At 48.5% G+C, this 25,134-nt stretch overlaps 1 protein-coding gene across 2 annotated transcripts in view; it reads left to right on the top strand.

Annotated features, from left to right (window-relative positions):
* Positions 1-22,766, top strand: part of PTPRA (protein tyrosine phosphatase receptor type A) — a 125,707-nt gene extending 102,941 nt beyond the window's left edge. For both annotated transcript variants that reach the window (XM_063336018.1, XM_063336019.1), the window contains 18 exons: positions 3,655-3,739; positions 5,073-5,146; positions 8,004-8,140; positions 10,075-10,165; positions 10,656-10,732; positions 11,890-11,926; positions 13,213-13,310; positions 13,456-13,575; positions 14,503-14,669; positions 15,671-15,806; positions 16,575-16,724; positions 16,848-16,941; positions 18,346-18,422; positions 19,997-20,131; positions 20,518-20,643; positions 21,138-21,289; positions 21,610-21,745; positions 22,442-22,766. In XM_063336018.1, coding sequence (XP_063192088.1) covers positions 3,655-3,739; positions 5,073-5,146; positions 8,004-8,140; positions 10,075-10,165; positions 10,656-10,732; positions 11,890-11,926; positions 13,213-13,310; positions 13,456-13,575; positions 14,503-14,669; positions 15,671-15,806; positions 16,575-16,724; positions 16,848-16,941; positions 18,346-18,422; positions 19,997-20,131; positions 20,518-20,643; positions 21,138-21,289; positions 21,610-21,745; positions 22,442-22,516 — 1,967 coding nt within the window. In that variant the 3' untranslated portion in view covers positions 22,517-22,766. The remainder of the gene's footprint in view (positions 1-3,654; positions 3,740-5,072; positions 5,147-8,003; positions 8,141-10,074; positions 10,166-10,655; positions 10,733-11,889; positions 11,927-13,212; positions 13,311-13,455; positions 13,576-14,502; positions 14,670-15,670; positions 15,807-16,574; positions 16,725-16,847; positions 16,942-18,345; positions 18,423-19,996; positions 20,132-20,517; positions 20,644-21,137; positions 21,290-21,609; positions 21,746-22,441) is intronic.
* The last annotated feature ends 2,368 nt before the right edge of the window (positions 22,767-25,134 follow it).

Below are 25,134 nucleotides of genomic sequence, written 5' to 3'. Positions count from 1 at the left end.
AGCATGGAGTAGAGGAGCAGAAAATCACCTCTCTCGACCTGCTGGCCATGCTTCTTTTGATGCAGCCCAGGGTATGATTGGCTTTCTGGGCTGTGAGTGCATGTTGCTGGCTCATGTCCAGTTTTTCATCCACCAGGATCCCAAGTCCTTCTTGGCTGGGCTGCTGTCAATCCCCTTATCCCCTGTTCTGTACTGATAGTGGGGATTCCCCTGACCCAGGTGCAGGACCTTGCACTTGGCCTTGTTGAACTTCATGAGGTTCACATGAGTGCAGAAGGGGCCACGTCTACCTTCCAGAAAGGCATCCAGGCATAGTTTGAAGAAAGAAGGCAACAAACCCTCTCCTGGTTTCCTATGGACAGGTTGAAATAATGTGTCCGTATCCCACTGGGTTGGACAGAAAGCAGCAGAGAGACCTGAAGCTCAGGAGGCTCCTCTGGCTTTGAAGCATTGATCTGCTCATTGCGTGCTTCTCCCAAAGCTCCTCACTGCCATAGTAGCACCTTGTAGGAGATAACGGCCGAGGACCCTCTGCCGAGCAGCATACAATGACAGTCTGGCCTTGTCCCAAGCAAAGCGTGTGCATGTGTGCAATGCAGTCCTGAAGGAGTAATTTAAGTGTTTTGTGAATACACTCACTGGTTTATCCTGAGCTGCGATGTCTGGTGTGGCTTCTTCCACCTCCCAAATGTGACCAGGAAGGAAATATTACAGGAAAACAAATAGAAGTTGCATCACAGATCTGCTTCTGCAAGCTCGTTGTGATGTTTGCAGGGAATGTAGCTGGCCTTGTGATTTAACCTCTGCTTGAGATCTAAGAGATAGCATTTAAGCTCTTTCTTCTGCTCTGCTCCCCCTCTGCAACTACTTTGCGGGATTTACTTTTCTAGGAGCTCCACATCTCATGTGCTGGACAGTTTATTTAAGAAGTATTGACCCTACGGCTTTGCTTCCATTTCTTTTACCCCCATTTTTTTTTTTGCTTATGATCCTGTAGTTTCTTGTCTGCTTGATTTGACTCAAGTTTTGTGGGCAGACATTGACAGCAATGAGCAAGGAGGGCTGCTCAGTCCTGTCCCTCTCTGCTGGGTGGCTGCACCCGGGTCTGCGTGATGTATAGGGGACAGCCTATAGACCAGTATATAGCATCTCTACCTACAGTTAGAGACATGATCTTGAGCATCAGAAGATGGTTAGCTTGTTCGTCGGGGGTGCTAGGACAAGACATAAGCATCCCGATGCCTTGCATGCTCTGGACCGATGTGGGTGCTTCAGCACTGCAGGTCTGTGGAAGAAGGTTGAGTCCTTGTCTGGTCTCCAAGCGAATTGCAAGCATGAAACCCCCGAGGCCGAGGCTCAAGCGGGACGGAAGCTGCAGGAGGGTTGGCACCACTCACCAGGCTGGCTGGGGAAGGAGGGACCGGCTGGGGACCCTCCAGCTTGTTTCCTGCCTGGGCTTTACTGGGTGGGCCGGGCAGCACGCCGGCAGTTAGCGGCCGCGGTGGAAAAGCTCTAACTCATCCAGCCAGATGTGTCGAAAGAACGGCTGCAAAAAAAGAAAAGAAAACAACCCCCCAGGCTCCCTACATCCTGCTGCCAGAGGCACCCCTGCCGAAACCCCTGCCCGTAAATCACGTTTCCTGCCAACCGGCGCTGCTGCAGTGGCCCCTGCCTGGCTCAGCACCAGTTAGGCTGAGCTTAGCTCTAGCCAAGGCAGGAGAAATGGTTCAACAATGCATAGTCGGGGCATAGCACTGCAGGCTTTGTCACCTTCCCCTCTTCCGGCCAGGATGGCCATGATGGTTGCAGTCAGAGGTCCCAAGGAGAAGCACAGTAGAGGAGATGCAAGGGCCGGCTGTGGTTGGGCTAAGATGCTCCGTGGTTGCTTTGCCTTCCTGGTCTTGCTTTTGGAAAGCCTCACGGTGGGTAATACTAAAGGCTCAAGCAGCTACCAAGTGTGCAGGAGGCAGAAATGTCTCCCAGTAAATTCCTTGGCTGCTTGGCTGGGGGAGATGCCGACACATGAGGACAGTAGATGGAAATATCAAAGACATGCAAGATTGGGAGGATTTCATGTTTTTATTTGCCATACCAGCTCATTGACTTCAAATCATTACACAAAAACCATATCTTTTGGTCGGAAGAGCATTTGTAGACCTTTGTAGGCAAATGCAGAAATATAACCAGAGTGCCCCGTGGTAACTCAGTAGTCAGAGACAGACAAAATAAATCCCATGTAAGAAAATCTGCTGGCTGAAATTGCTGAGACATGTAAAGCAGGAATCTGCCCTGGCAGGGAAATGGATACACAGAAGGTGGAAAGGGGGGTCATGCCCTGCAGTCTCAGGGGACCAAGGCCTGTAGACACAGTGCGGTGGCCCATGCAGATTGAGCAAACTGATGGAAAATGAAAATAGCCCCAGCTGGCGTCGCTGGCATCCACATTTATCTGAAAAATTGCCCTTCAGGGCCATTTTCCTATCTGGTTAGCATTGCTTGGCTTCCAACCCCATCTGGGTAATTTGCCTGTGCCGACCACTGTTTCACTGACCTCCAGGCCAAGTTACAAATAGCTTATTTAAAAAAAAAAAAGCTGTTGTGGGTCCCAGAGGATGGGAATGTTTCAGATATGGCTAATCTAAGTGTGTTTGTAGGGGAATTGTGCGATGCCTGCCCTTGAGAAGCATCTGCAAGGGAGTGGATAACAAAGTGAACCAAATTAGCTCATACTTGGTGGCCTTGTGGTGCAGAACGTGCACAATGGGTTGTCTAACAGCACCTCCTCTCTAAATTCAGTATTTCTAGGGAGGAAAGAATGGGGGTTGGACTAGCTGATCTTTGGAGGTCCTTTCCAACCCAAACTAATCTATGATTCTATGAAATAAGTCCCAGCAGGAGCCACCTCTCTGTGATGAGCCTGGTGGACAATAAGTAGCTCAGTAGCCCTGAGCTACTTTCTTCAGCAAACCTCAGCCTGAAGGTGTTCAGAGCCCAAGTGCAGCACAAAGCATTGCCCTCTTGTCCTATTTGACAAGGAAAGGAAGGAAAATCATGACAGTTTTACAAATATAGTATCTGTGGGATCTTACAAAGGCCAGCGTTTTCACCTATTTTAATATAAGGTTACTTATCATGTTATACCAAACTCATGGACCTGTTAGAAACTTCTCGTATGGATTCTTTCGTCTCAGGAGGAAGACTTTGTAGATCCCCAGGTGACAGAGCAAACTTCTACTGGTGGCTGATGAGCCACCATGGGCATGTTCAATTGTGCAGAAGGAACCCCTAAAATAGCCCACTCACAACTTTCTCAATCGCTGTTTTCATCTTCAAGGTCACAATTTCACAGTGAACAACCCTTAGAGAAGATAGAGGTGCTTTGAATAGTGGTTACAGGTTTTAATCTGTCCTCAGAGTATCTGAGATATGTGGTGCTCGCTCAGCTCATGTATCTGTCTTCACTGTCAGGCTGGAGAAACGTAACCTTACTCTATTATTATTGTTATTATTAATAATAATAATAATGATATCGTTAATGTTATTAATATTAATTATATTATTTTGCAAGCAGAAATTGTAGAGCTCTGCCCTATTAAATGATGGCGCTGGTTGTCTTTCAATGTTGATAACCACATCTTTCTTTTTCTATTGCAGATGAGACTCCAATTATAGCTGTGATGGTGGCCCTGTCTTCCCTTCTAGTCATAGTATTTATTATTATTGTGCTGTATATGTTAAGGTAAGAGATGCGTTAATGCTGACTTTCCTTGTTTGACAGAAATTAATTACTGAATGAACAGGAATAAGCCTTTTGTGCTGTTTCCTAAGCTAAAGGCTGACACAGACGGTGTTTTAAAAAGAAACCTGTAAGGATAATGAAAATTATGTTTGCAGTTATCTAGTAAATGATACTTATTCCTTTCTCTATAAAGCTGATCTTCGTGTGGGGTAATGCCTGTTCTGCTACTGAAAATGTCATATTTAGTGGGATAGATTAAATTAAATTCCTGTCAGGGCAGTTAAAAAGCAAGTAAGGTTTACTTGCAAGGCTGAGGGTGTTGGCCTGAGTAATCCAGGGAAGCTGAACTCAGTTCTTGAGGCAGAAAGTCCTTTGTGTGAATAACCAGGGGCGTTATTCCTGGATTCCCATCTTGATATCGAACATGATCCAGCATCTAGAGCCAAGCTCAGCCTTGAGTACCAAACCTGCATGTCGTGCCCGTGCATCTTGTGCTACAAGATGGCATACAACTGGATCTTGTTAGAAGAGTTAGGTGATTCTATAGCTGGAACTATAACATAACAGAGCCTTTTTAGGTCCATCTTTAAAAAATCCAAGCATCTGGGCTCCTCAAATGTACCATTCCCGGCTCCTGAGTGAATATCGGCTCAGCTAGAAAAGAGTGTTTATTCACCTGCAGTAAACATTTTAATTTACTCAACAATTTGGTGAATAAATAAGTAAGAAAAAAAAAAAGAAAAAGTGCTCTCCTTAGCAGTGGAAAAATTCACTCGTCTCCTGGCTCCAGGCCTGCCCTCGCAGCGGTGAACCTGATGGAGAGTTTTGCCTCAGGAGTTCAGCAGCAACAGAGTATGAGTCCTCCCCACCTGGCTTCCAGCCCTTAAAAAAAGGGTTTCTGTTCACCGCTGCCTGCCCGGTGATTCAGCAAAACCCTTAACTTCAGGCAAATGGAGCATAAGCATCTGCTTCAAGTTAAAAGCACATGGAGAAGGGCTTTGCTGCAGAAGGATGGATCAACCTGGGGTTTATGTGCTTTGCTGAATCAACGTGTGGAGCGGGAACTCCTTGGGGTGTCCTTCGTAAAAGCAGCCTTAAAGCTTCTCCTCCTGGCTTTCAACTTGCTCTGGTCTCCCGCAGCCCTTCCAGACGTGGTGAGTTAAAAGTCACACTCATAGGCAGGAGTTTAGAGGGCCTCTTGGACCCACCGGCTAGTTCATCAAACCATAAGAAAGTGAGGAAAGCCCTTTGTGGCTGCATCTCTCATCCAGAAGGCAACCTGGGCTTCTTGGTGGGTGTCTACTGACGTTCTCTACTCCCTTGTCTTCGGTAGGTTCAAGAAATACAAGCAAGCTGGGAGTCACTCCAACTCCTTTCGTTTGTCCAACGGACGGACAGATGATGCAGGTGAGACCCGCGTCGGTGCGACACATGGAGCAAAAATGCATCTTACAGAAGGAATAAGCTTTGTTCAGATCAGAACGGGTCAATGCAAATGTTCTTCAGAATAACAATGGAATATTTTAGTTTTTTATTTTTTCCCCCACTTGGAATCAGCCAAAGTGAAATAACAATCAATTCTCCAAAAATTGGAAAAATGTCATAAAACCATTGAAGTGGCAAAAGCAGGTTTGGTTTATGCCCTCCAGGGTGTCTTGCTGGGAAGCGCAGAGCTACCCAGCTTGGTCTGCTAACCATTCTGCCTTTCCCATTCCTTCCAACATGGCAATGAGACACGTGCAACCTGTTGGGCATGTAGCCGACGTCTTACCCAGTGTCATCTTTTACTGGCCAGCTTGAATGGAAGTGGGAACAAGCTTGCTGAATGCTGGTTTGCAGAGGTGGTTTGCTGGAAATGTATAAGAAGGAAAATGAAGATTGCGTTCTTTTTAAGTGTGGTCTTGGAAGGGCATGTGAAGGCGGTCCTGAGTGTATATTTACATTATTCCTGGTGGGAATAATATAAATATTATACACCAGAATAAATATAAACACACCATAATATAAATGTTATACATCAGAATACAGACCTCTGTAAAAGTCCAGCAAAGCCCGTGGATGCAGCACTGTCACAGTCTGAGCCCAGTGCAATGACAGTACCCGAGGACTCAATGGGCCGGATGCCACGGCTTTGTTCTCCCACCTCATATTTTTGTAGAAAGTATTTTTTCATCTACATTTTTATTTGTTTCTTGTTCTGAACTTTCTCTGTTTTCCATGATTTTGGCAAACCTTTATAGAATGAAAATTTATTTCCCAACTTTCATTGCAGTGACAAAATGTTTGCCCTCAAGCAGTTACTATTAAAATGTGCAATCACTTCTTACACCAAACTACTCACATTCCTCTTGAATTTTCACAATATCTCTGACTCAAATAAGAACCTTTTTTGACAAAACACATCTTTGGGGAATAATTAAATATCCTTCTACCCTTTCAAATTAGGATGTTGGCTAATTAAAACTCTCATGCAAATCTTCATGCTAACTGTAGGCACTGAACTAACGTTTCTGAGAAAAAGCAGGGAATACATTGTTTTTTCTTTATAAAAACCTTTTGGGACCTCTTAAAGATGGATAAATGCGATTTTGAAGTCTTGTGCAAGCCTGCTGTAATGTGTAAACTCTTCTGTCCCTGAGCTTGTCTTGTTTTCTGGCTTTGAGCCAGAGCTGCCCGTTGAGGGTCTGAAGTTGGGCATCTCTGTCCATATGTAGGCACCAAAGTAGGAGTTGAATAGGAACCACCACCTCTTAGACTCAGTTCAGATCCTTTTTCTGAGCTCCCTGCACATAAACCAAACACCTTCGGAGCAAGCACTAACTTAAAATCAGCACCTTTTTTTTTTACCTTGGCAGCTAAGACCTTCCCTACGCGAGTTTTACATTGCTGTAAGTGAAGGTGTGAACTTCATAAACTGTCAGTTGTGTTGGTATAACCCTTGCGTGGCTGTTCTTGGCTTCGCTGAGTAACCACAAGCAGCAGCTACCTTTGCTGGTTCCACCTGGGAGTTATGTCATGGTGATGGTGCCAAACTTTCCATGTGAGTGAGGGTGAAGTTCAAATTCAAAGTGAGGTGGTCTTCATCCCCCAATATTGATGACTTAGAATCATAGAATCATTTAGGTTGGAAAAGACCCTTAAGATCATCGAGTCCAACCATTAACCTAGCACTGCCAAGTCCACCACTAAACCATGCCCCTAAGCGCCACGTCTACACATCTTTTAAATACTTCCAGGGATGGCAGCTCAACCACTTCACTGGGCAGCCTGTTCCAGTGCTTGATAACCCTTTTGGTGAAGAAATTTTTCGTAATATCCAATCTAAACCTCCCCTGTCACAACTTGATGCCGTTTCCTCTCATTTTCATCCTATCGCCTATTACTTGGGAGAAGAGACTGATACCCACCTCTCTACAACCTCCTTTCAGATAGTTGTAGAGAGCGATAAGGTCTCCCCTCAGCCACCTTTTCTCCAGGCTAAACAACCCCAGCTCCCTCAGCAACTCCTTATAAGATTTGTTCTCTAGACCCTTCACCAGCTTTGTTTCTCTTCTTTGGACACACTCCAGCTCCTCAATGTCTTTCTCATAGTGAGGGGCCCAAAACTGAACACAGTACTCAAGATGCAGCCTCACCAGAGCTGAGTGCAGGGGGACAATCACTTCTCTAGTCCTGCTGGCCATGCTATTTCTGATACAAGCCAGGATGCCACTGGCCTTCTTGGCCACCTGTGCACACTACCGGCTCATACTCAGCCAGCTGTCGACCAACAGCCCCAGGTCCTTTTCTGCTGGGCAGCTTTCCAGCCACTCTTCCCCAAGCCTCTAGCATTGCATGGGTTTGTTAGACTTGATCCTCATTGTCCAGTCCTGTCTCGATGACAGTGTAATGCTCAACCACAGGGGGCCGAAAGAGTTTCATGTTATCACAGCATCGCCAAATTTTTGTGCAGTCTCCACAGGAAGAGCAGAAGGCCAGGCAGTGTTCAAGGCCAGGTTGGATGGGGCTTTGAGCAACCTGATCTAGTGGAAGATGTCCCTTCCCATGGCAGGGGGTTTGGAACTAGATGATCTTTTCAGGTTCCTTCCAACCCAAACCATTCTATGATTCTATCTATGAAAATATGGGATAGTGAGGATGCGAGGTGGCCCTAAAAGTGGACAGCCCAGGCTGTGTGAGGTCCCTGTGCCCAGCTGGGCATGGATGAGTGCTGAGCACAAGGAGTGGCTGGGTGGGCACTTCTAATGCATGGGTGTCGTTGCAGAGCCACAGAGCATGCCACTGCTCGCCCGCTCCCCCAGCACTAACCGTAAATACCCACCTCTGCCTGTTGATAAGCTGGAAGAGGAGATCAACCGCCGGATGGCAGATGACAACAAGCTCTTTCGGGAGGAGTTCAATGTGAGTCCCTTTGCTTCTTGCCCTTAAATCCCACAGGCTGCTCCCGGTGTTAGGCTTACAACGCACAGTGGGGAAAAATCTGGTCTCACTTCATAGAGCAGGGACAAAACAGCTGGTACATCAGAGAGGAACTGCAGTGTGCAGTGGTACCCGGCTTAGGGACAGCACATCAACCCAGGGAGTAAATGAGTCAATAATATAACAGTGCCGGTGCTGGATGCCGTGCTTCAGAAGAGCTTGTCTGGGAGCTTCATAGTAGGAATGATGGCCTGCCCAGTCCTCAGGGGTTTCTCAAAGGGATGCAAGGTGGGAGGACTGATTCTGGTCCTAAATCTACTGTGATGGTAGGCAAGCCACTACCCTTCACATTTACTACAGAGAGCAGAGGTTTGCTATCAAGCAGCGCTACAGGGTTATGTTTTTCTGGGTTCAGGAGGTTTTCTGGGTGCCGTCCAGAGTTCTCTGCCTGCTGCTTTCTTCCCAGGCACTGCCTCCCTCTTCCCGATCTTCACGGCTACAAGGGAAGCAGTGCCAAAATGAGTGGCATGTCAAGGTGTGATGTGTTGTTGTCTTAAATCCACAAACAGCCAAAACGAGCTCTGACGGAGAAATAGAAATGACCCCATCTATTTCAATGAGCTGTTAACCCTGAAACAGAATGATGGCAGTTTATACGACAATGGTTGCCCTTCAGCAGCAAGTAATAATTCCAGTATTGTGCTTATCCCACAATGCCAGAGCATCTCTTCTGAGATGGCTACAGCCTCTTCCTGACATTGCTGAGCTCTGCACATGCTTGTGACAATAAACCTGTTTCACCTTGGCAATACAAAAATAGGCAGAGCAGTAATGAGGTAGGGGACAAAGTTAAATAACTGTCTGGAGTATCACAGCATGTGACGTAAGAGCTGCTGAACTACCTGGACTCCCCATCAGCCTAATTAACAAAAGGAAACCCACTGTTGATATGGTTGTCTGCACTGCAAAGATGTCTGCAAATACATTAAGCCTATGTCCAAGGCACAATATGGCAATATGAGGATGATGAAAAGAAAAATAAAAAGCCACTCAGCTTTCTCCAGCTGTTGCACAACTTGATACCCTTCCTGGCTGTGCTTCGATGAAACTGAATAGGTGAAATGAATGCCCAGGGTGGGGAATTTTTCGGGTTATAAATACTCAATTGCCCTGAAGGCTTCCGTTCCCAAAGCATGCCTGTCCTGTCAGCTGGAGGAAGGGATGGCAAATACTTCCAATATGTTCTCATCCTCTTCGCTATTCAAAGAGGATGTGGAATAATGGTGCTGGGGAAGCACCTCCTCTGCTCGAGCATGAAACCCAGCTGCTGTGACCAGGACAGTATCGTCTGTGACCCCAGCACGTCCCAACCCAAAGGTCCCTGGTGCTGCTGGATGAAGAACAACTCCCTGCATGGGTGATCCTTCTTATCACTGGGTGTGCTTGGGCGATGGGGGCTTTAATCGGGTCACCATTAGCATCACTGTTAACAGAGGAATTCACAGCAGCAGCCTCCATGAGCAGAAATGAGCTCGTTGATCGCTGGGCTGGTGGGTTTGGTGTCGGAGGCTTTGCTGCCACCTCGTGTTCATGGGTCCTGAGTTTCCAGATAACATGTTTCAGAAGGGATTTTCTCTCTCTGGTCCAACCCAGGCTATTTAAATGGTCACATTGAGCTCGGTGGGGACAAGAAGCTGGTGCTGGGGTGAAGGTGAGGGGTGTGGGTGGTGGGGACATGTCCAAAGGGGCAAGTGGACAAGGGACTGCTGCTCACCTACCTCCTGGAGGCCAGCAAAGGGTGACCACCCCTAGATGGGATGCTCAAATGTAATGTGCACCAGTGTGCTGGTTGCATTGTACTTACTGCCATGCCATGAGTAAGGACATAATGAAAAACTCCTTTTCTGGCATTGTAGGCTCTTCCAGCGTGTCCCATACAGGCCACGTGTGAAGCTGCTTCCAAGGAGGAGAACAAGGAGAAGAACAGATATGTGAACATTTTGCCCTGTACGTATCAGAGCATGTTGGGCGGGGGGTGCATGGCCAGTGCTGCTGCTGGGGCCTCCTGTTCCTGTTTTTGGGAAGGGCAAGGACATGCTTGGGCTCATTTCACCTCCCAGATGGGTGGCTGCATCCGCTTTAGCTTTAGATACCTACTAGGAGGAGCTCCCTGATGTTGTCAGCATTCAGGACGCCATGGAAAATTAAATGGATGGGAAATGCCAAAACGGCCAGCTCCTGTTGGGTAGCGTGGGGCGGCAGCCTGCCTCAGGGGCTTCCTCAAACGTGTGCACTCCGCAGAAGAAAAACTTCCTTGGGTGAGGTCTAGCACCTCTCCAGGCTGAAGCAAAAAACATTTGGGGGCATAAAGGTGTTTGTGTGTGCAGGGGAGCCAGCGAGCCTGGAGTCCGCACCAACACCCAGCTTTCTCACTACACCAGATATCAGCTACTCGGGAGGGAGTTGTTTTTAATACAAAGTCTTAATTTTCTTCCAGATGATCATTCCAGGGTTCACCTGACTCCTGTTGAAGGAGTTCCTGACTCCGACTACATCAATGCCTCCTTCATTAATGTGAGTTTCGTGATTTGAAGAGGAAATACCCACCGGCTGTGCCCTGGCCAGCGGTACCTGGTCCCACCAGGGGTGTGGGACCTTTATGGCTTGTGGCCTGTGCCTGGAAGAGGATGGTTGGGAGACTACCTCCTACATTAACATCTCCCCAGCTCCTCTGGAGCAATGAATTACATGAGGTTTTGATCTCGTAACTTTTGTGTGGCTGCGGTAGAGCTCACTTTGCTTCGCTCCATGCCTTGAGCCTGGACGAGCATGGTTGGAGCAAGAGGCTGAGAGCTGGAACTCAAATTCTAGCTGTAGCTCTGCCCTTGTACAGCTACTTCACCATAGTCTCATCTTTTCCCGACTTCTAAAATAATGAGAAGCACTTGCACTCCTTGGGTTGCTGCAAAGCCAAGTTGTCTGGTTTGGAAGGGCTTTGGGAACAATTCCTGCAGGAATTGGGGATTTTTGATTAATGGGTGATGAATGGTGAGGTTGGTTAATCATCGGTACTTCCAAGTTTGTGGTGCTGGATGTGGGAAGGGGATGAAAAAGAAAGCAAGGAACCCAGATAAAGCAGAAGCAACATTGCTGTGCTCTGCTCCTAGGAGAAGATGGGTCCTACATGATTATCACCATATAGCTCAAATAAATTGGAAGGTTAATATGAAGAAGTAGACTTTGAGAGAGATGGAGGCACGTGAAGAAAAGCAAGACCCAAAGGAGCTTTTTACTTTCTTGAGCAATAAATAAATATCCATTAGGAAATACACAAAATCAATTCCCATGAGTTCAACAGCCCAACCTCCCAAAGATTAATACTGATTTTCACATGATGCTCTGGATGCAGGGTCTGATTGCAGCAAAAGGGCTGTCGGATACCACTTCTTTAGCGCTCTGTGCGAACAAGTGGGGTTGTTCCCACATTACTTGAGCATGCAAAGTGTTGCTCTGGGGCAGGGACCCTTTGCACAGGGATTTTCCATTATTTCTGCCCTGCTGTTGGTGCTGTTTCTCCCCTCAGAGGCTGCAGCCCCTTCTCTGCACAGGGGGAGTGAGCAACAGAGCAGGTGATGTCTCTGTTTAATAATGGTGGAGATGCATTTCATGACTCTTGATTTAGAAAAATACCCATCTTTCATTTGTCTTCCTTTTTCTCCTTTTCTTTATAGGGGTACCAAGAGAAAAACAAATTCATTGCTGCACAAGGTAAATGCTCAATTATTCCTGTAACGCAGTATGGTGGCAGTTGGGCTGGGGCCCATCTGCTTTTCAATGCTATGCTACTCTAACCACAGCACAGTGCCTTGCAGATGTGCCCTGGTCAAAAGGAGGCTTGGCTGGTCCACAGTTTGTTCCCAAAATGGTTTTCCCAGTCAAAGATGAGTGCTGGATGCACTGTGGGAGGAAGAAAAGCCCTACCTGTGCAATACCAATTGCTGGAGGGTGTCAAAGCCTTTCTTCCCTGAGCCTTGTCCTTCCACCCTGGCCCACAGCTGCAGGTGGTTGTGATCTCTGGAAATATTGCCAGTGAGCTGCTTATTTAAATTTCCCAAATCTGTTATTACAGAGAGCACCACACTGATCTGGTTTCATGTCTGCTCCTTTTTAAACCTCAGCAGGCAAGAACGTGGGCTTGTGCCCTTGGAGAGAAATTTCTCTGTGGTCTTTAGATGAGACGCAGGACTATAATCTCTTGAGAGCAACAAGCATCACAAGTCTTCCCAAGCTCAGCTGCCCCCAGCCAGAGCATCACCAGCTTGCATGTGCCACGTGTAGCCCTCCAGCTCTCTTGCTTTCCTTGTACCGGTCCAAACAAATCCCTAAAACCAAGTTGCCCACTCACAGGGATGTTCATGTCAGCACAAGGGGGTTATCTGACCACGGGAGGTGGTTTGCATTTCCTCTCTTGAGTTGCAAGTGGGTTAGGACATCACTTGCCAGTTTACCTGGCTCTTGCTGGAGAAGGAAGGCTGGATCAGGTCCATCAGCTATACCACGCTGCAGTAAAGCTTTGTCTCTACTATTCTCTTGGCTTACCCTTAGCCTCAGCCTTGGCAGGGGAGGTCTAGGTTGAGTCAGCTCCTTGTCCGGCAGGCAGCAGGTAACTATTCTTGTGCTATATTGAAACGGGATCCCGTGGTAAAAACACAAGGTTTGGGGACAGGACTTCTGCGAGCTACTTGCGATGGCCACAATATCCCTGTCTGACCTTGGGCAAGTCATTTCCGTGCCGCATTTCCGATTTCCCCTTCTTGGGCTAAAAATGGAATTCCTCATCATAAAACGTATCCAAAAAGCCCCAGCTCTTGCGTGACAGGATTGTTTCTTGGGTTAGCTGACATTCCCAGACACCAAAACACCTCCTGTGCTGACATCTATTGGCAAAAAATGTGTTGCATCATCCACAACGTGTGACTTCACATGCTGGGTTTCAGTCTCAGTGCTTGAGGGATTGATCCCAAAGACCACATTTCTTTTTACCTTCCCCTTAGGACCAAAGGAAGAAACCGTGAATGATTTTTGGAGGATGATTTGGGAGCAAAACACAGCAACAATTGTCATGGTGACCAACCTGAAAGAGAGGAAAGAGGTAAGAGCCAGAAGGCTTCGTGGGCTGGTATCTAACCCAACTTTATCTGAATCCGGCACATCTCATGCCCTTGGGCATGTCTTGGAGCTGGTCTCAGGTTTGTGAGGGACCAGAGCTCACCTGCACCCATTTTCTCTCCCTGCAGTGTAAGTGTGCTCAGTACTGGCCAGATCAGGGCTGCTGGACATACGGGAACATCCGAGTGTCTGTGGAGGACGTGACCGTCCTGGTGGATTACACTGTGCGAAAGTTCTGCATCCAGCAGGTGCCGTGGCTCGCATCTCCCAAACTATCCCTCCCCTCTCTGCGCTGGGCATCCAATAGGCGCTGGTGTGCTCCTCAACTCCACCAAGATGTCATGAGTGCAGAGTGTGGATGAAATGACCCCCAGCATCCATTTTTGACCAGAGCTATTAAGAATTTACTCACCTTAAACACGTGGGAGCCCGTTCCCAGCGGGTACCAGCATGGCTGTACCAAGAGCAGGGAAGCTGATGGAAGCCAGGGCTGAAATTCTGTCCACTTGCTGTTAGCAGTATCAGTTCCTGCTCTCGCCCATAGATACTTAATGCCTGCAAATAATCAGATTTATCCCATGAGCTGAGACAAAATCCAGTGCCGTATGCATTGGTTTTCATTGCTTTCCCATCTGTCGCTACATTTTCTTGTCCTCCAGAGGAGGCTCTAGATGCTTTAGTCGCTCTGTCTGTTTTCCTGCTGCTCTCGGAAGCAGGCAAAGAAGAGCTGGCAATTGAAAACCTGTCTGGACCCTGAGCAGGGTTCTTCTGAGCCTTTGCTCCAACAGCCTGGATGTGGGTGGTTTCCTCTCCTGTCTTTAATTAAGGATGCTGAAGGCAGAGGTGTGGGAAAGGACAGAGTGGCAGCTTCTGTTTGAGCCCACTGCAGATGACATACGGCAGCTTCTGCCAGGTCAGAGACACAGCTGAGGCCGGGCTGGCATCTCTCACCCCTAGGATGCAGGATATGATGTTAGGCAATTAAAATGTCATGCCTTTAGAGACTAATTTGGCCCCGGAGCCTGGGCCCATGCCCTTTCGGTTTGTAGATGCTACTGCTTTTTAAGCCATCCAGCTCAGTCCTGGGTCTGTAGCTCCCTCTCTGCCCTTGCTTTTGGGGAAAGAAAGGAAATATGAGTATTTATCATTAACCTGAATACACATTTCCCCTTCAGGTCGGTGATGTCACGAATAAGAAGCCTCAGCGCCTGGTAACTCAGTTCCACTTCACCAGCTGGCCCGACTTTGGGGTCCCCTTCACCCCCATCGGGATGCTGAAGTTCCTGAAGAAGGTGAAGACGTGTAATCCCCAATACGCAGGAGCAATAGTAGTGCACTGCAGGTAAGTCCAGGCCATGGCTGATTTCTGCCTCTCCTGAGTGGCTTGGAAAGTATCTCATGTTTAATATGTGTTGTGAGATAATTTATTATGACATAATAGAAGGTGAGGTTTTTTCAGTCAGGCCTCTTTTATTATTTTTATCTAACTTTCCCATATTAAATGGGAATGTTCCACAAGGGAACATTCAAAAAAATGCATGTGAATTGAAGGAATTTCTTGGAATCAGCGATGTGATCGTGTTGAGTGGTCTTCATTTGGGTTAGCTGGATGCCAAGTGAGCCAAGCAAAGCACCACTGCTCAGCATTGGTGACATTTCCCTGGGCACGAGAAGGCAACACCCCTTGTTGCAAGAAGGCAGTACTCAGCGTGCCTGGGAGCAAGGACTGTTGTGTTTGACCACACATGGAGTTGTTTCAGGCACAGCAGCAAGCCTGGGGAAGCCACGGAGACATTCCACGTTTCAGTAAGGGAAAGCCCCATGGTTAAAGGCAGAGATGATCACATTTGCAGCTTCCCAAGTCCATTTCTCCAGCTTTCTTCTCAGGGGGCAGCTGGCAAAAGAGTTTTGTCTTTCCATAGCGTCTGCTTGGCCTTATCCTTTTTATTCTCCTCAATGGTTAAGTTAACCAGCACAGAAACCAGGCTTCCGTGTGGGCTCACCTTCACCTGATGGAGGTTGATTGGAAGGAGCAGTGGGCAGCTGGTAGAAACACGCAGCCTGTAGGACTCTGGAAGCCATAGCTGGTTCAGTTATTGCTTTGGCTCACCCTGCTCTGTGCCTTCATGGATTCCCATCACAGCAGTTGCTGGAAATGCTGTGTGCATCTCTCTGCAAAAGCCAGGCGACACTGAACACCAGGCTGGGGATCTCTCTCATCTCCAAAACAGATTTTGCTATTTATTCACTGCAGGGAAGCATCTGGCTTGCTCCTGGGCACTCTACAAGGGACCCCGATGCCAACACGACTGCACTGACCACTTGTCCCCTCTGTTTTTTCAGCGCCGGGGTAGGACGCACGGGCACTTTTATCGTCATCGATGCCATGCTGGACATGATGCACGCAGAGAGGAAGGTGGACGTTTATGGCTTCGTGAGCCGGATCCGGGCTCAGCGCTGCCAGATGGTACAGACAGATGTAAGTGTGCTGCTGTGGTCTCGGCTTTGCTTACTGGAGTTAGATTTCGGTACCCAGCCTGCTGCGAAGTCTACATGCGGGTAGAGCATCATCGCTCATTTTGAAGGATGCTGCCTCAAGTGAGCCTTTCACTGGGTCCTGCTCTTCTTAATCCCCTTCATAGAATCATATAATCATTTGGGTTGGAAAAGACCTTTAAGATCATTGAGTCCAACCATTAACCTAGCACTGCCAAGTCCACCACTAAACCATGTCCTAAGCTCCACATTCACATGTCTTTTAAATACCTCCAGGGATGGTGACTCAACCACTTCCCTGGGCAGCCCGTTCCAGTGCTTGATAACCCTTTCAGTGAAGAATTTTTTCCTAATATCCAGTCTAAAGCTCCCCTGGCATGACTTGAGGCTGTTTCCTCTCGTCCTGTCGCTTGTTAGTTGGGAGAAGAGATTGACACCCATCTCACTACAACCTCCTTTCAGGTAGTTGTAGAGAGTGATAAGGTCTCCCCTCAGCCTCCTTTTCTCCAGACTTGGAGAAAGTTTTGTGTCATGTCAGCTTTGTGTCACATAGCAAATAAGGTCCCAGTCCCCATATATCAACAGAAAGGTTGTTAGCCACTTTTCTGGGGTCTTGAAGGGGTGCCATGTGCCCAGCCAGCGTGGGTGGGGAGTAGGGTGGTGGGTTTGCTGCCAGCATGTGCGCAGGCACCGAGATGCGCTTGCTGAGCATGGAGCAGAGGCTGATGGCTTCTCCCTGCAACCATTGCAGATGCAGTATGTGTTCATATACCAAGCACTTCTGGAGCACTATCTCTACGGTGACACGGAGCTGGAGGTGACCTCATTAGAAATCCACCTTCAGAAGATCTACAACAAAGTGCCAGGAACCAGCAGCAATGGGCTGGAAGAGGAGTTCAAGGTAAGTGTGATTCTTGTCCTGGTGGATCCGCTGGGATGGTGCTGAGCTGTGGGGACCACCATGTGCTTGCCTTGCCTGGAGCAGCTCTGAACGCTACCTCTGCTTTCGTTCCTTCCTCTGCAGAAGCTCACTTCAATCAAAATTCAGAATGACAAGATGAGAACGGGCAACTTACCGGCAAATATGAAGAAGAACAGGGTGCTTCAGATAATTCCATGTAAGACTTGTTTGTTTCTTGGGGAAAGCATGCCCAGTGGGTGAGGGAACCATTTGGGTGATTGTGGAGACAGGAGTCAGGCTGGAGAAATGGGCCAACAGGAACCTGACAATGTTCAACAAGGAGAACTGCAAAGTCCTGCCCCTGGGGTGGGGGAAGGAACAACCCCAGGCACCAGTATGTGCTGAGGCCGCCCAGCTGGAAAGCAACTTGGCAGGAAAGGACCTGGGGGTCCTGGGGGACACCAAGTTGACCATGAGCCAGCAATGTGCCCTTGAGGCAAAGGTGGCCAGTGGTGTCCTGGGCTGCGTTAGACAAAGCATAGCCAGCAGGTGTGTGGGGGGTGATCCTTCTGCTCTGTGCAGCACTGGTGAGGCCACATTGGAGCACTGTGTCCGGTGCTGGGCTCCCTGGTGGAAGAGAGGTGTGGACAGACTGGAGAGAATCCAGCAAAGGGCCACGAAGATGATGAAGGGTTTGGAGCATCTCTGCTATGAGGAAAGGCTGAGAGAGCTGTGACTGTTCAGCCTGGAGAAGAGAAGGCTCAGGAGGGTCTTACCAATCTCTGTAAATACCTGAAGGGATGGTGGAAAGAGGACGGAGGTAGGCTCTTTCCAGACAGGACAAGGGGCAATGGGCACAAGCTGAGACAGAAGAGGGTCTCCCTGAATGTCAGGAAACACCTTTTGTCTGCGAAAGTGACTGAGCACTGGGACAGGGAGGTTGTGGAGTCTCCATCCTTGGAGATCCTCAGAAGCTATCTGGACACAGTCCTGGGTAACCAGCTCTAGGTCGTCCTGCTGGACTAGGGAGGTTGGACCAGCTGATCTCCAGAGGTCCCTTCCAACCTCAACCACTCTGTGATTCTGTGAGCACTCAGGAGCTGTCAAGACAGAGCCATTTGTGCACACAGTAGTAGACTCACAGACTGGCTAGGTTTGGAAGGGACCTCTGGAGGTCATCTGGTCCAACCCTCTGCTCAAGCAGGGGTAGCATGAAGGGATGGGGCAGAGTCAAGGGCAGGTGTTTTTTCATGGCCAAATATAACATTGGCCTTGGCGCTTTCTTGCTTTCATTCTGCCTTTTCACTGCCATGACTTTCTTCTCAGCAGGTTTATGCTGCCGAGGCTTTCAGTCTCGAGGGAGAAGGGAGTCCCTGTGTTGAGCAGGGCCTGCTGCTGGGGTCCTCAGCATCCCCTTCTCCTTCCCCAAACCAGGGCATGGCAGAAGGCAGAACTGTCTCCTGTCCCAGTCGGGTGCTGTAAACACAGGGCTCCCCTTCCCATATCTCTGTCCTCTCACCTAGGGCTTGGTGACTTCCCAGCTAAAGACCATGCATGGTTATCACAGAGTCATGCTTTGAAGGTGTTCCCCAAAACTCAGATCATTCCGCTTCTGTTTCAGATGAGTTCAACAGAGTAATCATTCCAGTGAAGAGAGGTGAAGAGAACACAGACTATGTAAACGCTTCCTTCATTGATGTGAGTCTTCTTTAATCTTCTTTCCTTCTTCACACAGTGGAAACTCTTTACCTCATGCTGCTTCCTATGGAAAGGATTTTTCTCAAAACATTTCTTCTCTGGGTTTTGTGAGGCTCTTTCCACTTGACTTTGCTCTGTGTCACCAGGTGATGCTAGTTTCTTTCTCCAAAAACCCCTCTGTATATACAGTTTCCTTGTGACCCACGGATAATGGGAGAGGAGAGCTGGAGCTTGAGCAGACCCCCCAGATCCTAGTCTCACTTCTGCAACTCCAAGCTCTGATGATGGCTTTGGAGAAACAGATGCATATAGCCGTGGAAATGATTGCTATACAGCACTGTTCATTTGGTCAGAAAACATCCACTAGATTAGGTAATGGAGCAATACACAGATCCCAAAACCCTTGAGAAAAAACAGGTCAATCCCATTATACCTGTCTGGGTGACGGGAGGAGGCAAGGCAGAGAGGTTAAGTGCTTTCCTCCCTTCAACGAGGAGGTAAGTAATTGCACATCTTTTTCTTGTGAGTAATACTGTTGACTTCAGGGGACATCTCATATGAGTATTTATCTTCATGCAGTGATGCCAGCGCTGGCTAAGTAACAAAGCCCTGCTCTTTTCTCGCCCAATTTCTATTTTCATCTCCTAATGGTCGGGGGTTTTTTTCCCCCCAAAGGATGATTACTCCCATGGGTTTAACCAGTAAAACCAGCATATTCCTAGTTATAACATCCCAAATTAATTGCTCCCTGAAATCTCCTTTCCTGGGTCTCTGCGGGTTGCTCTGGCTGCGTGAGCATCTGACACAACGCAGCCGGGAGCAGCTGCCTTGTTCTGTCTGCATCGAGATCAGAAAGCTTAAATGTCACGTAAGCAATTTTTGTTGAGGATTCAATTTCCTGCCTCTGCTGAACTTTGCTTAAATGACAAGCTCCAAATGACGAAGCATCTTTAGTCACAGTTTGCAGCAAGGGCACAGGGGAACATCGGAGGGGTTTTGGAAACAGAAGCACTTTGTGGTTGTGGAAGAGCCAGAGTCATCCAGACTTACTACTGGGTTTCATAGATCGTAGAATGGTTTGGGTTGGAAGGGAACTTAAAGATCATCTAGTTCCATCTAGTTTTGCTTACTTCTTCCAAAAATCCCCAGTAAAAATCATACCTGAAGTACTTGGAGCTTGGGCAAGGCTCTGCAATGCTCAGACTTTGCAACGTCACTTAGGAGTGCTGGAAACCCAAATCTTTCTTCACCAAATGGATAAGGCCATGTGCGTGTAGGGAATACAATCCCCCTCCAGCTGCATTTCTTTAAAAACAAAGGTCTTACCACGGTGAAGCGCTGGTTGATGGCACTTCAGCTGCTGAGCGGTGGTGTGGCCCGTGCACGAGGACGTAGTGAGAGCCGGTTTCTCTGCCCAGGCTGTGGGTATTCACATGCACAGTCACAATGGTCCCAAAATTTAACTGAGCTTGCTAACCTGACCATGTCCAAGAGCGTTCCTCCCGCTGCTAACCCTCGGCGCCTCAGCAACCGGGCACCGCCGATTCACTGCTAACCCTGTTTTCAAATTGCAGGGTTATCGCCAGAAGGACTCCTATATTGCCAGCCAAGGACCGCTGCAGCACACAATAGAGGACTTCTGGAGGATGATCTGGGAGTGGAAATCCTGCTCCATAGTGATGCTAACAGAACTGGAGGAGAGAGGCCAGGTAAGTGCGCGGGGATAGCTGCATTTGAGCACCAGCGAAATAAATCAGTGTGACCCCTTAAAATGTCCCGACGGCCCCTGCACTGCCAGCGTCACCCACATTGGGTACTGTTTCACCCCTTCTCTGGCAGGAAATGTATTTCATCCTCTACTTCTAATGCAAAGAATGCAATTGTGTGTAGACCAAGGGTGGGGAGATGTTCAATAAACCAACTCTGGACCCTCAGTTCTCAAAGCACCTTTGGGTGCAGCAGGAAGTTCCTCTCCAAAGTGAGCTCATGGGATCCCACCTGGCTTTGGGCAGCTGCGAGCCCCAGGAGAAGACTTCTTCCATTCAAGCCCATGGGGAAAAATACAGGGTTTTTATCCTGTGCCCTCCTTTCTTAGGAGAAGTGTGCCCAGTACTGGCCATCTGATGGCTCTGTGTCCTATGGAGACATCACTGTGGAGCTGAAGAAAGAGGAGGAGTGCGAGAGCTATACGGTGCGGGACCTGCTGGTAACGAACACCAGGGTAAGAGTCTGGCCTTCTCCCCGCGGAGAGCTCTGGGCACTCTTGGGTTGGCTGTCATTAACCCTTGCTGATGTTTGTGGCACTTTGCAATTCCTCTTGCAAGTGCTGGACCTTCCTTCTGGCATCTTCAGCTCCATTGTCTCCCTGTCACCCCAAAGTAGCATCCATCCCCTGCAAACCCACCTACTTCCCTATGCTTACCTCCCACCTGTGGGGATTCCTGTCCTGCTGATCTCTTCTCATCCAGCCCCTCTGCCCTGCTGCCCCCCCAGCAGCCCTCATCCTCCTTCTACTACATCCTTGTGCCCACCACGCAGCTTCCCTCCTGCTCCCTGTTCCCCACATCCTGCCCTGCTCCATGCCACAGGAATGCCTCCTCTCCACATGCAGACAGCTTTCCTAAGCAGGTGGTTTTCCCAAAGCCTTGAGCTGGTGGGTTTCTTGATACAGGTCTCCCACCAGCTTACTGACCTTGAGCTGTGCTCTTCCACCAGGAAAACAAGAGCCGACAGATTCGGCAGTTTCATTTCCATGGCTGGCCAGAAGTTGGGATCCCTGGGGATGGGAAGGGAATGATCAACATCATCGCGGCTGTGCAGAAGCAGCAGCAGCAGTCTGGCAACCACCCGATCACTGTGCACTGCAGGTAAAGCTCAGGTGGAGCAGCGGTTGGCCACCCCTCCAAGGGGACCTGCTCTGCAAGAAGTTTTGGAGATGGTCAAATGTCCATCAGAAGACTTGGGCTGAGCAGGAGCAGTTGGGGCAGATGTGGTACAGGGTTTTCCTGCTCAGCTAAGCAACAAGGCTTCAGTCTTGTAGAGCATGTCCTCACTAAACTAGGAGAGGATGGGGCAGGACCATCAGCTCCTACAGTTCTCTGGTGGTTCCCCTATGGATTGTCCCCTGAGCAAAGCCAACATGGTCAGGACAGGCGGTTTCCTTTACCTTCTGGTTTCTCTTTGCCAGTGCTGGAGCAGGAAGAACAGGCACCTTCTGCGCGCTGAGCACTGTCCTGGAAAGGGTGAAGGCAGAAGGGATTCTTGACGTCTTTCAGACAGTGAAGAGTTTAAGACTACAGAGGCCGCATATGGTGCAGACACTGGTAAGCACAGCTGAACACACCCCGTGCTCCTCCTGCCACCCCAGACCTCAGCGACAACGAGCTGGGGACTCAATGTTGAGCAAAAACTTCCTCAGTTGAAGGTTTTCTCTCTCCATGAAAGAGTAAGGGATGGAGATGGGTCAGAAAGTATTGCCCCTTCCTCCTGTTAGGACATCTGGAAGAGTGGAGCTTGGCTGGCTGATGGCACCTTTTGAGCACTGACACAAGCCGTAGGAGCCTCCCTGGAGACGTCCTCAGCCACAGCCTACATATTTATGGGCTCCAAGAGCCTGGAAACCTGTCCTCGAGCGGCTGTGACACGGGCTTGGGCAGGCAGCAGGGCAGGGAGGGGAGGAGAAGGCAGGACTAGATGAGGTCTTGCAAGAGGGGTTTGCAAGGATGCTCAGGGATTCAAATAAAAGCATTTTTGGGATCAAAATCGGACCTCAGAGAGGAAGGGGAAAGCAAGTTTCTTTTGCTGGTGGCACCCCAGGAAGGAGGGTGGGCAGCCCATTTTTGGGGGGCACAAAGGAGGTGGGACATGCTGACGGGTGGGAGTCCTGTTCCTGCCCTCAGTCTGGGCTGAGGACACCTGACTATGCTTGGTCCCAGCTTGCCACAGACCACGAAACATCAAATTATGTCTCAAGTGTGAATTTTCTTGCTCTAATGTTGTGCTCTTCCTGAATCCCGCAGGAACAGTACGAATTCTGCTACAAGGTGGTGCAGGAATATATCGACGCCTTCTCAGACTACGCCAACTTCAAGTGAAGAAAAAAAAACTCCACGCCCTGAAACAAATGACAGAAGAGTTGCCTTCTTTAATATTTTGTAATATTCTGTTTGTTAATATACCCCCCCAAAAAATATGTGTATATATCTTAACTGTTTTAGAGGTTGGTACCATAAGCTTCATATTAGCTGGAGATTTTATATGTAGCAAAGTGTTAGTGCAGATACTGTTGGCTCCTTTTTTTCCAATGTTTTATTGGGGAATTAAATAGCGTGATGTTTGGATTAATATTGTCATACCATCTCTCTTCTGGAGAGTTGATACAGGCTGTTATTTTGTTTGTAAATCTTTTTTTTTTTTTTTCTTGAGGGAGTAAAGCCTTTTTAAAAAAAAAAAAAAAAGAAGAAGAAAAAGATATCCTGGATCTCATCTGAAAAAAAAACCAAAAACAACAAAACCACAACCCCGCAAGCACAAGCTTTTCCGAACCTGCAGGGAAATGGTTTCACATTTTTCTGTGGGTCAGCTCTTTCAAAAAAAAAAAGGAGAAGAAAAAACCAAAAAGCTTATTCTGTGTGTGTGTATATATATATAAATATCCTAATTTTTGTATAAAAAACATAAAAGGTTCCTCCTTCAGGGTCAGGCCACCAGGTGCTGCTGGTTTGGAAACCATAATGAGCAGCGACCGTTGGGATTTCAACCCCAGGAAAAAAAAAAGAAAAAAAAAAAACAACCCAACAACAGAAAAACAAAAGGGTTTTTGCTCCCTGAAGGAAACGTCCATGTATTTGGTGCCAGATTTTAGACCTGCCACAGGCGTTATCATGATGGACGCTTGTGATGGCCCTGCCATCCCCACTGGTCCCTTCCAGGAGGGAGCGGTACCCGCGGGCTCCCAGCAGCAAGGGATGCTGCTGCATGGGGTCTGGGGGCTCTGGCTGGAGAAGAAAGCGGCTCCACGCTGTCCGAGCTCCGTGTTCTCACCCATTGTGTCTCTTCCCAAGTGCCATCCACACCCTTCCCTCTTCTTGCTCTGTAACAGCAGTGAAAGAGAAATTCTGGAGCCATCTCAAAACTGTATTTGGTGGTGCGGTGGCCCAGCCTAACAAACTCATCTTGTTTTCATAGCACCATGGCACAGGTCAAAGATCATCTAGTTCCAACCCCTCTGCCATGGGCAGGGACACCTCCCACTAAATCAGGTTTATCAAAGCCCCATTCAACCTGACCTTGAACACTTCCAATGATGGGTCATCCGCAGCTTCTCTGGGGAACCTCTTCCACTGTTTTACCACCCTTGTCATAAAGAATTTCTTCCTTATGTCCAATCTCAACCTACCCTCTTGCAGTTTAAGACCTCAAGATGCTCTCCAGATGGTCACTGCTAAAGCATTCACAGGTTTTTAAAGCTGAAGGAGACCCTTCTCCAGCCTGGAGAGTGCCCTTGCTGCCTTCCAGACAAGCTTAGGGAATATTCCTCTTTTTTTTTTTTTTTTTTTTTTTTTTTTTTTCCCCTATGGAGGCTCCATCATGGAGATGAATTTGGGTTGTCAGAGAAAGAGGATTTTTATTGTTCCCTTCCCAGAAGAAGAAAAATCTAAGGAAACCCTAATGCTGGTGATGGGACAGGGCACAAGAAGAGTCCTAAGGGCCAAGAAAAGTCCTGAAGACCCAAGGGTGCAGCACTTCTACATTAAAAAAGAAAGGTTAATATGGTTGATTTTAATAGGTTTTTTGTTACAAAGAGGTGTCTGATGAAATGCCTTCCTTGTTCCTCCTGCGGTGAGGGGGACTATGCCCTGGTTAACCGGGGGAGCTCCATCCTCTGCTGCAGGCACTGGGAGAACTAGGGTCGGAGTGGAGGTTTCACCCCAAGGATGTGTCTGGGCACCCAGGGCGGTGATCAGGAGCATGAGGGGGGTGGCAAGGCAAAGGGACGGTGACATCCTTGCCCAGCCAAGGGAAGACTCAGGGGATATGGGGTGGAACTCTAGGAAACCACGGGAAAAGCCACCCCATGCATCAAGGTATCCGAGTTTTCCAGCATAGCTTTTCCATCCCAGGGGGATTTCCTGGGGTGGGAGTGGCTCGGTGGGTGCACACAGGCAAAGGGACACCACCCCCCAGCAACCCAAAACACGCCCCAAAAATTACCTCACTGCTGTTGTCGTCCCCATTCCATCACCTGCCACCCCATCATGAACCCCAGCATCATCACTTCATTAGTAGACTTTGACTCCTGAATTTGGGGGGCTTTTGGACAAAGCTGGAAGTCATGCTCGGAAATAAACGTGCTGATCCCAAAAGAAACGGGGACCCTCCTGGGATGGGGGAGGGGCGCACTTGCCCACTACCGATGCTCTCCCTGGGGACACCGAGCACCCCAAGTGGCTCTGTCCCTCTGCCCGCTGGGCGCTGGCTGCTTCCCAGTGACAATAATGAGGTTTTTCCCCTTTTCCTTCCTTCCTGGGATCGCTGTGGGGACGAAGGAATTTTAAGATCTTGGGGAGCTGCCCTGACCTTTCGCCATCGCATCTGCTGTGGCCCAGTCCTTCTGCCGCATCCCACCGCAAATAGCAGGGATGCGAGCAGTTGCTGGAGATAATCTGGGGACGGATCCTGCCAAAATCCCTTTCCCAGGCTCCATCACATC

The sequence above is a fragment of the Chroicocephalus ridibundus genome, chromosome 5 (genome assembly GCF_963924245.1).
Source record: "Chroicocephalus ridibundus chromosome 5, bChrRid1.1, whole genome shotgun sequence".
In the NCBI taxonomy this organism is placed as follows: domain Eukaryota; kingdom Metazoa; phylum Chordata; class Aves; order Charadriiformes; family Laridae; genus Chroicocephalus; species Chroicocephalus ridibundus.
The sequence above is the reverse complement of the archived record's forward strand: the minus strand, read 5'-3'. Positions and strand labels throughout refer to the sequence as shown.